The 15,232-nt window shown below is 39.3% G+C and overlaps 1 protein-coding gene across 4 annotated transcripts in view; it reads left to right on the top strand.

Moving 5' to 3' along the window:
- KLHL32 (kelch like family member 32) overlaps positions 1–15,232 on the top strand; it is a 129,487-nt gene that overhangs the window by 30,459 nt on the left and 83,796 nt on the right. For all 4 annotated transcript variants that reach the window (XM_040598860.1, XM_040598861.1, XM_040598859.1 and 1 more), the window contains 2 exons: positions 820–908; positions 3,611–3,791. In XM_040598860.1, the coding sequence (XP_040454794.1) occupies positions 886–908; positions 3,611–3,791 (204 nt within the window). In that variant the 5' untranslated portion in view covers positions 820–885. The remainder of the gene's footprint in view (positions 1–819; positions 909–3,610; positions 3,792–15,232) is intronic.

Below are 15,232 nucleotides of genomic sequence, written 5' to 3'. Positions count from 1 at the left end.
TTGTTACTTGGGAGAAGAGACTGACACCCAGTTTGCTACAACCTCCTTTTAGGTAGTTGTAGACAGCGATAAGGTCTCCCCTGAGTCTCCTTTTCTTCATGCTGAACCACCCCAGTTCCCTCGGCTGCTCCTCAGAAGACTTGTGCTCTAGATCCTTCACCGGCTTTGTTGCCCTTCTCCAGACTGACAGAGGTGCTTGGCCATAGCACTAATTAGTCAATTAGGAATGTTTCTCTGGGGCAAGTGGGGGCTGCCTTTTGGAGTATACAGTAAACCTATCTCCTCTCCCCTAACAAACTGTGTCTTTAGGAAAAATTAATACAGTCAAGGCATGAGTTTAAGTGTGTGGCAAAGCTCCTTGACCCTAGACAGGCCTATGAGATGATACTGTGAGAGACGTAAGATTTTTATAGCTGTGTGTTATTTCAGGGAAGTAAGCAAATACTGGTAGATGCTTCCGGCCTACTCCTCAAATTGAGGGATTTTTGGGAAGATATTTCCCCCCTCACCACTCTTTCACTTCCATTGAAATATATGTTCCTTACTTTGCAGAGAGGAGACTTGCCTTAAGAGCAGTAGATGCAGGAGGTTCGGATGGTAGGGTGGGAATTTCTAGAAAAGACTAGAGGAAAGGCTACTTTCAGACTGTACTGTATCTAGCCAATGAAATTTCACGTGCACCTAATCTATGTGGTATGTCTTTCTGTAATAGAAGAATTGAAGAAAGTTGCTTTTGATTACATGTCCTGAAAGTATTGATTAAGGCTGAGGCTGTGTATGCTTTGAATTTTAATGTTCCTCTCCTTTCTCTCTTTCCAGCTGGAATGCTTGCTGCTTTCCCTACAGGATTATAAACTTTGACATTCATAAGAGGAAAACTGAAAGATGCCTTCTGAGAGGTGCTTGAGGTATAGTACTTGGTGGCACGTAGGAAGTCATCTACATTTAGGATGATGTTTACCAAGTCATGTAATGGACAGTAGAAAAGTGAAACTAATATTTTTGTTCGTTAAGTAGGAATTCACATTATTAAATTTATATCCCTGTCATAATCTGCAAAAATACTACTTTCTTGTTGCCCCTTACCTCTGGCAAAGAGAAGCAGTCCTGGGATTGATTTGAGCCCACAGTCTCTTTATATATGATCTTGTTTATGGCTTTGTCTATACTCTGAATTTGTGATTGTGGCTGCAACTGGCATTTTACACTCATGCATTTGAATTCGTGGCTGGCGATCATTTTTGGTGTGTGTAGTGTTCCACTATTCAGGACATACATTGCTCTTCCAGTTCTTTGAAATGGCTCAAAGCATTCTCTCCAAACTCAGCTTCCTGCCTTCCAGAATCTCCCATTCTGTCTCTTCCTCTCTTACAGAGTCTTAATCATCTATATGTACTTGCTGGTGTAGCCTTTCTCACTTACTTGTGTTGCCCATTGTCTCACTGGAAAATTTGACATTTATAATTTAATTAGTTTCAGGGAGCACTTTCAGGCAGAACACTCAGCAGAATTTGTTAATCTAGTTGCTTTTCTGCAGAACCTTGCACTGCTCTGATATGCTGGCAGTTGTTCTGTTTCACTGTTCGTCTGGGAGCTTAGAGATCTACCTGCTATTACTGGGACATTGTATCATTCCAGTTCTGTTCCTCTTTCCGTGCCATGCTTCTGTAGCGGAAGAGAATCAGGAATTCCTTGCATTTTATAGCTTTTGAGTTTATCAACTGACAATATCACTACAAAGTGGCCATGTTATGTTTAATGAATCAGTGCTGTTTCATTCATAAATTCCAGTTAATTTGCCTTGCATGTGTATACATTCTTCATATATTGTTAATACAAGGGTTACAGGCAATTGATTTTCCACTTTGGTCATTGACTTGAAAAAAAGATTATGATAGAGCTCAATTTAAAACTACAGATGCCTGATTTTATGTATGTGTGTATGCACATGTATATATATGATTTCCCCACAAAAATTACCCTTGTACCTTGTCTCTCCAATCTGTTTTCTATTGGGTATAATAGTCCTTTTCTTGTGGAAAAGGACTTTCATCTCTGGGTGATGGTGAAAAAAGCAAGAGGAATGAAGTCTTGGTTCACAACATGGGAAAAGAGCCTAATAAAAAAGGTGGGTGGGTGGGGGGGGTTGGGAAGAAACAATCTCTACGTATAATTAGCTTATTATACTTGCACTAGTTTGATTCAGTCACTTTGCTATAGAAATTACGGAAGGGAAATAATTGTTAGAAATAATTCCCTTCTATTTTAACAAAGTATATTTCTTGATAATTGTCATTTAAAGTATTAATGGGGTTCCACAAACAGAACAGGTGAAGGAAAAAAAAAAATAATTTGAATGAATGATTTTGAAATGTATGTAGGTTATGTCCATGTGTGAAACCTAAACTATTAGGCAGGGGTGAAGTTCAGATACAGGTTATTCCTGTGTAATTCTGCTTCGGCCATCCTTCTAGAAGTAATGTCTTAGTTCTTGACTTATTTAAAGATTAGGTTGGATCAGAGCAAACAGTCTGCAAGAGAGGTCTGCATTAGTATTACAGATACTACAGAGGTGCAGGAGTGGGATAGGCAATACAGAGTGTGTGTGTTGATGGGAAAGGAGAATATAGCAGCCACATAGCTGCTGTATAACATGTATGGAGTGAATTACATGATGGTATTGGAAAGGTGATAGTTTATTTACCTTTTAATCAGTAAAACCCCAAAATTATACCTTCACTTTGATTTATTCAGGAATGACTCTCTGTAAACTCACCTTCTATAAAGACGTGGATTCTCAGGCAATATAAATTGGTGTAGTCTCACAGATTTCAGATAAACCTCATTGTTTTGTGCCAAAGAGGATTTGCAGATTTGTTTGTTTTATTTCCGTTTATGTCAACAGTTACATTCTATGTTCCTTCTGCTGTAGAAAAGGAAGCTGCGATCAGCCAGTCTTAGGCTGCATGGCATGGAAATCTTGTATGCGTACAAGGAGATATTCAGAGGTGGTGGAAGGCCTCAGTATTTTAAAAACAAGCAAACATCCTCTCCCAGCCAATACAAAACAAACAAACCAAAAAAATCCCACAACACTTCATAAATATGAATGATTTGAAATGGTCTGAAAACATTTAGTAGTGCAGTATCAGACTTAAACAGGCCACCTGACACCATGAGTCTTCACTCTTTTTAGTAGGACTAGTTACATACATATATATATGCATACTCCTTTCTAATAATGAAGTTTGAGCACACTTAGAAGTTTTCTGTTGCTCAGGGACCCAAGCCCTTTATTCTTCTCCCTTAATGCTAACATGATTGTGAGTTAAGTCCAGCTGACTTCCAGTGCAGCAAATGAAAATCAGAACAGCTGAAGTTTTAAAATTTGAGTATATAATCAGGTTTCATAATACTTTTTTATATTGAGCTTTTCTTGTGATGTCTATACCATGTAAATATTTTTGCATGACAGGGTTCATGGTGCTTTTTGCTTTCCAAGAATTGTTAAATAATCTTGTCTCAGAAGAAGTTTGTCTATATTTCTGACAGAATCTGCTAGTTTCCTACGTTTTTTTTGATAAAAAAACTTTCCCCTTTCCTCTCTCAGTGTTCAGGAAATGCTGACAGGCCAGAGGCTTTGTCAGTCCAGCTCCCATAATGATGCTGTCCTGGCAGCCCTGAACCAACAAAGAAGTGATGGCATACTTTGTGATATCACCCTTATTGCTGAAGAACAGAAATTCCATGCACATAAAGCAGTTCTGGCAGCCTGCAGTGACTACTTCCGAGTAAGTCCAAAGATTTTTTTTTTCTTTTCTTATAATAATATTAAAAATTACCCTGGGGGTGGGAAGGCAGGGATGGGTATAGATATCATACTGAACAAGCTTTAAATTTGAGCCTATATAAAATTCAGGATTATTGCACATTCAGTAGTGTATGCAACTTTAAATATCTACATACATGTCATAGGAAAGAAATGTTAAGAACTTAGTAATTTTTTTATCGATATTTGTGAGTAGTCTACCCCACCACAGAGATAGGCAGTACACATCTGTCTATGAATCTTATGTCCCAGTAAATCAAGTGGAACATTTTTTTGTAGAACCCAGACGTTTGAGACAGCTGTGATTAAAGCATGGAAGAATGGGGAGAACAAATTTAATAAATGCAATTTAAGTCAGCTTGAGAGTGGATTTTTGTAGGGGTGTAAAGGCTTACTTTCAAAGAGGAGATCATAGTAAATTTTTAAGCATAATAAAACTTACTTTCAGAAACAAGCGTTTCTGAAATGTAAAGATTAAAATATTCCCTGGGAAATCTAATTCAGACACTTAGCATGGAAAATTGAACCCAGGTGCTAAAATTGGAGTAACTGAAAAGTTGAGTTTTCTAATAGGACGAACATTCTTCATATGAATGAATTTTACTAGCCTGCATTATAATATACCTGTTCAAAATGTTGGACTGACTATAGAATCATAGAATGTTTGGGGTTGGAAAGGATCTTAAGGATTATCTAGTTTCAAGCCCCCTGCCATGGGCAGGGACACCTTCCTCTAGACCAGGTTGCTCAAAGCCCCGTCCAGCCTACCCTAGTCTCGCACCTGGGGAGGAGCAGCCCCATGCACCAGTACAGGCTGGGAGCTGACCTGCTGCAAGGCAGCTCTGAGGAGAAGCACCTGGGAGTTCTGGGGGACAGCAAGCTGCCCAGGAGCCAGCAGTGTGTCCTGGTGGCCAAGAAGGCAAATGGGATCATCCTGGGGGGCATTAGGAGGAGCGTGGCCAGCAGGTCGAGGGAGGGGATCCTCGCCCTCTGCTCTGCCCTGGTGAGGCCACATCTGGAGAGCTGTGTCCAGCCCTGGGCTCCAGAAACTGGGGAGCTACTGGAGAAGGGCCAGCGGAGGGCTACAAGGATGACCAGGGGACCGGAGCATCTCCCTTGTGAGGGAAGTCTGAGAGAGCTGGGGCTGTTGAGCCTGGAGAAGACTGGGAGGGGATCTGATCAGTTTCTACAAATATCTTGAGGGTGAGTGTCAAGAGGACGGGGCCAGGCTCTTTTCAGTGGTGCCCGGTGACAGGACAAGGGGCAACGGGCACACGCTGCAACACAGGAATTTCCACCTGAATGTGAGGAAAAACTTCTTTACCTTTATGGTGACAGAGCCCTGGAACAGGCTGCCCAGAGGCTGGGGAGTCTCTCTGGAGACATTCAAAAGCTGCCTGGACATGATTCTGTGCAATCTGCTCTAACAAATGTGCTTTAGCAGCCATTTGGACTAGGTGATCTCCAGAGGTCCCTTCCAACCGTGACCATTCTGTGACTTCCAGGGCTGGAGTATCCACAGCGTCTCTAGGCAATATTCCAGTGCCTCACTACCCTCATAGTGAAGGTTTTTTCTTTATATCTGATCTAAACCTTATGCTCTTTCAGCTTAAAGTCGTTACCCCTTGTCACTACCGCTACACGCCCTTGTAAAAAGTCCCTCTGCAGCTTTCTCGTAGGCCCCCTTCAGGTACGGGAAGGCTGCTGGAAGGTCTTCCCGGAGCCTTCTCTTCCCAGGCTGAACAGCCCCAGCTCTCTCAGCCTGTCTTCATGGGAGAGGTGCTCCAGCCCTCTGATTGTCTTTGTGGCTCTCCTCAGACTCACTGCAACAGGTCCATGTCCTTCTTAGGCTGGATGCAGCACTGCAGGTGGGGTCTCATGAGACTGGAGTAGAGGGGCAGAATCACCTCCCGCAACCTACTGGTCACACTTCTTCTGATGCAGCCCGGGATACTGTTTGCTTTCTGGGCTGCAAATGCATGTTGCCAGGTCATAATGAGCTTCTCATCAACAAACAGCTGGTTTTATGTGTGAGTCATCCTGTTGTTATTCAGAGACTAAAGCTAAAATTAATTTAAGGATCTGTTTTCTTTAACAAAGTAAGTTTATTTAATATTTTGCCTACACTGTAATTGTAGTGCTATGAATTTCTTCATGGTGACCTTTTTGTTTTGTTACAGTAGTAACAGGATGTATGACAACTGTTCTAAATCCTTAATTACCCGAGCAGAATTTTTTCTTTCTGTCAACTCTCTCTTTTGGTTAGAATTGAGACTTAATTTATTCTGTGTATTTAATTTATTCTGTTAACCTTGATGTAACTTTCACTGTGATGATGTTGAGCCAATTGATTGCTCATTTTTTGAGCTTGCCTGCATGCTTCTGTGTTCCGCTACTGCAGACTTCGTACTGCCGTAGCTGCTAATGTTGCTTTGTCATGATGCCCTGGCCTGCTGTAACACAGATTGCTTACCTCTTTTTTCCTTTTACCCCAGTACACAGAGAGGGATTTTGGAGCTCTCTAGCTTTAGCAAGTGCTATATATATTTGATGATGATAGATATACTACAGGGCTACTTTTCTGGTTTGACTGAAATATTTTAATGAGTGCCATATCATTCCTCTGCACCTATGACATATGTTCTTTCCAGAGCTCATTGTACCCTGTGCACAGAAACATCATAAAGCAGGCAGCTATACCCAGTGTTCCAAGCCAGTGTGGTAGGAACAGCTTCTACCTTGGTCACTTATTGATTGACCTTGAGATTTGGGGCACTGTGCCTCACCCTGTTATTTCCAATTGAGTTACTAGGTATTTTGTGGACAGTTATTGCAAATTAAAATCTTAATGCCCTGCAGAAAAGAAAACAGCTTTAAAATAGATGAAATTACTATGTAAATATTTTCTATTAAAAAAAGTACTGAGAGAATGATCTATACAACATTTAGTAATTTGATCGACCTCAAAATTGTTATAATTTGGTAGGACATAGTCTTCAGACTTTAGGTATCAGCTATAAATATGGAACTGGGGCTTTCTGAAATCAGCCAAACAGTTTCTATTATTAATGGACAAAAAGTTTTGTTCAAAAATTGTGAAATGAGATTTATGTTCTGTAGGAAGGTGGCAAAAAAAAAGGTAGTATACACTATGTTCCTGATTCTAATAATTTAGAAAAAGCAAGAGTTGATTAAAAAGTAATAATGTTCTGTATTTGAAATGAGATTAATAATGTTTGTATATCTAGGGGGATTTTGCCTAATTTGAGCTACCAGGGTATTCATTTTCTAAGATTTAGGAGAATGACGCCAAGCTTCATTCAGAGTCAGTGAAGAGAAACAGGCATTTCCAGGGGATGATAAAGGAGGATAGAAGATTTATTTAGAATTAAATGAATGACCATCTGGAAGTGCCAGATTTCTCTCCACGCATCCTGAAGCCTAGACTCACGTGCTTCAAACTTAGCTGTTAATATAACATACGTTGATTTCTACCCTTAATTTTTCCTGGATTTTTTTGGAGGAATTCTTGGATGAACCCTGAAGTTATTTATGAAGAAGTCATTGCCATGGGAAACTTACTTTTCACTAATTTTTGTGAAGGTAAAAGAGCAGGACTGTGGTGAACAGGATTTTGGGAACATCAGATGTTGGAGTTGCCTTGAATAAAACTGAGATGACACCACTATCTATCAGTGTGACACGAAGAACTTGCCTACCATAGCTTCTGGTTTCTATGGCTCATAGATTTGATTAATATACCAGCCTACATTCAGCTGTATTTGGAGAGGCTGTCGTCCAGTTCTTATGATCTCACAGATTACTCCAGAAATATGTTCAGTTCTACACAGGGCTCTATCAGAATGAATCAGCATGATTTTTTTTGTTTGGGGGTTTTTTCTTCTTTTTTTTTTTTTTTCCCCACTCATGTAAAACAGCTTGTACAAGAGACTGGATATTTGCCTTCTGCAGAGCCCTGTTACGGTTTTCTACATCTTCTGTGTCTACTTCGATTTAGATGGAGCTACTTCTGAAATTGTAGTGTTTTCTTGATGAGAATATCAAGTCAGCTGAGCAGCATGTTTTGTTTTTTTTTTTTTAAATTGCCACTTATTTCTTTTACTGCAAAGAAACATTTGTTAACACTTTAGAAGGGTAACTAAATGTGTGTCATGTTACAGACTGAGGGAATCGCAGCCATTGTATGTGGAAGAGTGGAGAAGGTCAAGCAGAGGGTTTCCTTATCAATTTTTCTTTGAGGTTATAGTCTGCAGTAAAAATCTTCCTTTGCTTTTTTAAGACAAACTGTAAGACCTGAGCTTCAGCAACATACTAAGGGCCAGCCTTTCAGGCTAACAGCCTGCAATCGCTCCTTCCAGGTGGTATAGTTAGTCTTATAGTTCCAGCTGTGTAGAAACACTGGAATTTAAATCCTAAGCATAGCATCTGATTTGGGAGTTTGTTACACCAAAATGTTGTGGATTTTTTCTTTAAGAAAACTTCTTAGGAAATTGCATAGACATGCTGCATTAAAAATACAAAGTTAAACTGTAAGATCAGACACTTGAAAATTAGAGTTGTCAATTCGTTTTCTGTTCAGTATCTCCTGTAGGACCTTTTCTTTCAAAATGAGTTAAGGAATACAGTAGTTAGCTCCATACCCTAAAAGACTCATATCAAGAATAGTAAACATGTATGTATTTTTATGTATTCATTTTTAAGCAACAAATGGCATTTTAGGTGAACTTTTCCATATGACATGCTGTAATTTGTTATTTTTTTCAGTCTATTGCAGTAAGACAAGGCTGTTGAGTTAGTATGTGTGCATTGCGATAACTCTAGCATGCGAAGTCATTTCCAATTAAAAGATTCTTTTTCTTTTCTCCCCTCTGGGAGCAAAATGAAATGTTACTGCATGACTTCATTAGTAGGCATTTACAGTGTTGGCAGGTGATTATATAACCTCAGGATTTTCTTGTACAAAATGCATTGGTTTTCCAGTCAGAGCAACTCTTATTATTTTTCATTTGAGTGGGTTTATAGTCACAGGACTTTCATCTTTCTCAAAAAGATGCAGATTTTTCATGTAATCGGGATTAAAAAAATTATATTACTTAACTAGAATAGATTTTAAGATGTAAATAATATTCAAACTTTTTTGACAATAAGCCCGCTCAATTCTTAGAAGACTCTTCTCTGAAATGAACTAGTAGATACCAAGTCTGTATGCAAAATTAGTACTTAGAACTGTCACAGTTGATTCTTAAGCAGTTTCTTTTCAAGGTTTTTCTGTGCTGCCTTTCTTCCATGTCAACAGATAGTTTCTTCCTATGTACATAACATCACTGATTGTTCATATTTTGCAATATATTGCACTGTTTCTTGATAAGGTTAGTTAATTTTTATAAACAAATCCCTGAGGTATGAAAGACTGTATGATGTAAATAGCTTTTGAGGTCTTGTTACACGAATCATAGAGGAAAAGGCTCTCCCTAACAAGACTTAGGGATAGATCTAAGGACCTGGTTCTGAGAAATCAGAATTACCTGCTGCTTTTGCAGTATAATGTGATTTTGTTTTCAGTATTCTACCATCGATGTATGTGTACCAAACAAACGATATTTTCCTTGCTATTGTACCCTGGAAGTGATGGTGCTACTTGTCTTTTCACATAACACTTAAAAACAGCTCTTTCCATTGGCCCAGATCAGCAATATTCTTCTTGTAATACTTAACCATTACTGAGACTTTTGTGTCAAAGGAGGCTCTTACCTTCACTTCTAGCTTCCTGTGTAGGTTGAGAAATGCGTCCTCTTCTTGTCTGTCTAAACTTCTCCTGGGATCATTTTAATTTCATTTTTTCAGTTGGAAATTACTATATATTTGAGAAACCAAGCTATTTCATCTGTATTAATTGCCTAACACAGCCTTGGTAGATCTTGGCCACATAGCTTCACTGTGTCATCTAACACTGTTTCTAAACTAATGCTTTTAAAATTTTTTCCAAGCATGTAGAATCATTGTTTTTGTTAAATGTTCTATATACTTTTTTTCCTTTAATAATTACTGCAGGTTCTTCAACTCAAATAATTCGAAGTATAACCTTCATAAGGATATTACCTGCTTGTAATAATTACCCAGCAGGTAACTTGAAGTGAATGCCTGTATGCTTGTTGTATACCTGCAGCTTGCATCCAAAAGCAGCGTTCTAATGAATTTGAACCTGAAGTTCTAAGTTAGACCAACCTTTGTGAACAAGATAACAAAAGGAAGGAAATGCAATTAACAACAGATTCTGCTTCATTCGATGGAACTGGTTGGCTCTGTTCAACTGCATCTCCTTCTTGTAAAAAAGCTATTGTAAGTAGAGTTAAAAAATGGAGATCAGTGTTTGGAATGGACTTTGGGTTTCTTGAGTTCTGAGCAACTCGGGCAAGTGAAGTAGTGCCAAATGCTCTCTTAAACAGTTTGTGAATATAAAGGCAACAGAAGTTTACTGTGGAGGAAAAGCCTCCAAAAGAAAATTATTAATTATTGTAAATCAGACAATGTTATCTTAATTAATACTACTGAAACATTTATATTTTTTCATTATGTAACACACATAGTTGCTTGCCACTAGGATATGTTAATAACCCACAGCTGTGCTTTATTGGCCTCCTCTGTACAAGAGAGATGTGGACATACTGGAGAGAGTCCGGTGAAGGGCTGTGAAGGTGATTATGGAACTGGAGTTTCTTTCCTGTGAGGAAAGGCTGAGCGAGCCGGGACTGTTTAGCCTGGAGCAGAAAAGGCTCAGGGGGATCTTGCCATTGTGTACAAACGCCTGAAGGGAGCGTGCAAAGAGGACAGAGACAGGCTCTTTTCAGTGGTGCCCAGTGCCAGGACAAGGGCAGTGGGCACAAATGGAAACACTGGAGGTTTCCTCTGAATTTCAGGGTAATGCTTTTTTTCCCCCTAGAGGGTAACTGAGCACTGGCACAGGTTCCCCAGGGAGGTTGTGGAGTCTCCATCCGTGGAGTTATCCAGAAGCTGTCTAGACACAGTCCTGGGCTCTGCTAGAGCAGGGGATTGGACAAGATGACTTCGGGGTCCCTTCCAGTGGCAACTGTTCTATGATTCATAGTGGAACTAAAACAATAAAGACAGTATTTCTAGAACATTTTAGTTAAACTGAAGGTTTGCTTTTTTGTTAAGGAACTAAAAATGTAGGTGTAACTGATGTTGCATAAATGTGGTCTGTAGCAGAAATGATTATGTCTCCCCCTTCCCCATTCATATTCTTTTTGTGAAACCTAGCATTTTAGGATTGACCAACGACTTGGGAAGTGCAAAAATCTGGTAAATCTGAGCCAACACTATTTTTCACCAACTCCTGAATGCATATCTAGTACAGACTTGTTTGGGACAGTACAGGCTGAAATCCAGCATACCTCTAAGAACAGTAGGATAATACTATGAGGACAGTATGTGGTGCTTCCAGACTGTGCAGACTCGTAATGGGCTTGGGAGAAATCTGTGCACTGCTTGTAATGATTTACGAAAGAAGGCCGAGAAAAGCAAGCGTATTTGTGAGCCTGACTCTTAGTACAAAATCCTCCTCTGATGCTCCAGCTAGAAAGCTAGTCTGTTAGTTGTTCAGAAGCAGTCACACCTATCCACGTATGGCCTGTGGCTGGAGAAGGACTGCAGGCACAACTACGGTTTGTTTTGAGATCTGACACATCCATTAACAGATCGACTACAGGATGCAGATCTACAGTTGTAGAGATGTGAGTTGACTATCCTAGAGGTGGCAAACCATGCATCTGGTTATGTTGCATCCTTTCCCTTCTTATCTTTGTTTTCGCTGATAAGTTACGTGAAAATTGAAACACTTTCCATGAAATACCTAGCTGGTTTTCTGCCCTCATCATGATTTATGCACAACTAGTAATACCACAGCTATATGGCATCTCTCATACATCCTTGCCATCTTCTTACTCTTAACATTCTTCTCCACAGGCTGAGAAGCCTCAAGACTTTTGACCAATTTATTTCTTGTCTTTGCTGTACTAATTCATATTGTGTTGTGCCACACTCCATTATCCCCTGACTCAGAAGCTGTTCCCAGCCTCCTTACAAAATGATAGAGCAGTCTCATTACTGTCACACCAGAGGTTTTCTTGTTGAAGAACATTGATAAAGGTGTTTCTTTTAAATGTGCTTAATATTGAGATAAAACTGTTCCCCCCACAACTTTTTTAATCTCTTTGGGGTTTTTTAATGCATTCTTCCTATGTAAGGAAACTAACTGCAAACTTGGGAAGGAACATAATCTTAGTAGTGGTTCCAGGCTTGCAGCTATTCACCTTGTGATGTTCACTATGATACAGTAATGCTGTAAGAAATCTAAAGACAATTTCAGCATGCTGTTTAGCCAAATGCGGCACAATACACGTAGTTCTGAGTGACACCAACAATGCAGAAGGTATTTGAAGATTCATAGTAGTGTTGGGTGTTGTGAACACGTTACTTATACACTGTCTGTTGAGAAATGAGAACTCAGTGCTGCTTGCTTCTTGTTAGGAAAAAAAAATGCCTAAAATGAGGAGTCCTGGAAAAAAAATTTTGAGAAGTTCTATTCCTTGCACAATATAATGGTTTAAATACAAACCAGAGTTTTGTTAATATTTATTCAGCAATGCAGTTACAATTGAATGTCAAGAAAACAGCACTTCACTTAAAATATTGTTTGATACAGACATTGTTAATAATTTTACGAAGTTTAATCAAGTTGTTGGAAGTAATGTAGCATGGGCAAATGTGAAGTAGCTTGTATAATATTTATCTGAACAAACCAGATTTTTTTACTTCTGAAGTATACGTAAAAATGATTTGCAAATGTTTTCAAGCTTTATAAATAAATATTTTAATATTCTTTCAAAGTGGACAAAGTAAGGGAGGGTGTCTGGTCATCCTTATCTTTGCAATTAACAGGTTTTTATTCTGTGAAGCTCTGAAGCAGTTTTCCTTTGCTGCAGACAGGATTCCTACAGCTCAGCAATGTGGTTGCTGTTAGAAACATTTACAAGAATCTTCTCTTTTCTGAATTCTGTTTTCAGATTCCCAACAGTTATTATGCTGTCAGGGTAAATATGTTTCTGTTGCAATTCTCATACTACGTAAATGAGTTAATTGCAATTTTTCCACTGCTGGATGGTAGACAGTATGGTGTCTTATTCTCTGAGTTCTCCTCTTGATTTTTTTTTTCACTTTTATTTTTTTGAAGTCCCTTTGTGGTGAGTGCACCACGAGTAAGTGTGGCAAAATCAACTCTGCGGTTAGTGAGATCGGTCAAGGAGACTGTGGCTCATTGTTTCAAATTAACTCTGTTATAACAACATGTGGTGTTTGGTTGCTACTCAGTTGATGCATTTGCTTGATTTAAAAGCAGGACAGAAAGGAGTCATTGCAGTTGTGTTGCTGTAATTACCAGCTTTCTTTACCATTATCTTTCCTTGCTTTACCTCAGTTCAACTTCTCAGTGCTGCTATAGCAAGTGTTCTGAAGCTGGGCTGTGTGTGCTCAGCTGCAATTTCTGCATTGCTAAGTGTCTGACCATGGAAAACCAATTTATTGGGGCAGGTCTGTGGTAGAAAAGTGTTTTCTTCTCAGTCTATAGTTTGGTGAAGAAGTCTTATATTTTAGAACATTGTTGGATGCAGGAGACGGTCTTCTGTATTTTTCCGTCTCCATTGGTATATTCCTACACAACCTCAGGAGAAGTTAAACCTATTATTCTGTGGGTGTAGTGAAGCTGAAAACACCTGAGTGCATTATTTGGGCAGTGTGTTACTTGTAGCTTCAGTGACTAGGACCCATGTACCATTTTAATAATATGAGAAGTATCCAAAGAAAAAGGCAAGACTGCTGAAGAGCTGAAAACACAATCCATATGTTGCACTTGTACATATAGCTGATATTAGGATGTTTTAACACTATTGAAATAACTGTTTTTCTCTTGGATGCTCCCTCAGGGTTTCTTCTATTCCTCATTTGTATAAGAAGCTGCCCGTCACAATGCACATACTTTTAACTGTTGTGTTGCACATCAGACTTGTTGGGAGTTCAGAGGAAAGTACCTTTCTTTAAACAAATTCTTCAATTGCTTCATTGTCAATAGTGCCATTTTTAAAAACCCTGTTAATAAGTTAATTTTAGTAGACTGAAATGTGATATTGGCTAGTTGAATTCACATCACTGTAGGCCTTCATCTACTAAAAAGTTGGATTTAAGCAGTGGAACCTCTACATTTGACTTTCCTGAACAGCTTTGTAAAATGCTGCTGGTTGCTTATCTTTGGCAGGAGTTCATCTGCCTGAGTCAACCTGTTTTCAAACTTAGTTGTCTAAAACTTACCTAAGTACAAATCCAGTTACCAGATGACCTAATGTGAAAGTGACAAATGAATTAAAGTGCCTCTCGATCTACTATTTAATAGGTAGTGCCCCAAAAGAGGGAGATGCCCTTAAGAGCATTGGGTGAGAACATAAGAATCACCACACTGTTGGGTCATTGGCTCGTTCCTTTAGCAGGAGCTGTTATGCCTTGGGAAAAAGAGTAAATCCAGGCTGAGTGTACGTGGTGTGTCTCTGAGCTCGGGGGTGTCTCCTGAGCAGGGTGTAATTCCTGCCTATTCAGCAGTCCCGAACAGCGGCTCATCTAAGCTTTTATCCTCTCTCCCATTGAGCCTGTATAACTTATCTCATCCACTGTGTTCTCTAACAAGGTGGCCCACTGCCCCTTGTGTGAAGAACATGGGTTTTGTTTGTTCTGATTCTCACTTCCAAGAGTTTCCCTTGACTTGTTGTAGTTCTTCTATTGGAAAAGACAACAAGCCATCAGTTCATAGGTGTTCTTCTCATGACACTCAATCAACTCTTGTACAGGCTGGAAATTTCTGACTTACTCAGATGTTACTCAGATTGAAGCTGTTCCATGTGCTTGATGATGCTTTTTGCCTTTCTCTGAAACTTGTACAGCTCTAGTATATCTTTTATGAGATGAGGGCAAGAGAATTGCGTGCAGCAGTAGGCAAAGCATAGATTTATGCATGGGCATAGGATTGATTTCTGTTTTGTTTTCTGTTGCCTAACAATTTATAAGTTTTGATTACTTTTTTTTTGTTATTGCTGAGCACAGGGATGGCTTTTCATGAAACTGTCATATGCTAATTTTATAGCTGCCATTTTGAAACCAACTGCTCATTTCATACAATCCTTTTACAGTTTATCATGTTTTGCCCATGTCTTTACCACCTTGAATAGTGTTGCCTCAATGGACTTTTTAGCTTTACTGCTCTTGCAGTCCTTCTGGTCATTCCAGATCTTCTCTGGGCATGTTAAACAGCCCAGACTGAGG

Source organism: Falco naumanni, chromosome 6 (genome assembly GCF_017639655.2).
Source record: "Falco naumanni isolate bFalNau1 chromosome 6, bFalNau1.pat, whole genome shotgun sequence".
Lineage (NCBI taxonomy): Eukaryota > Metazoa > Chordata > Aves > Falconiformes > Falconidae > Falco > Falco naumanni.
This window is presented reverse-complemented; position numbering and strand designations above follow the sequence as displayed.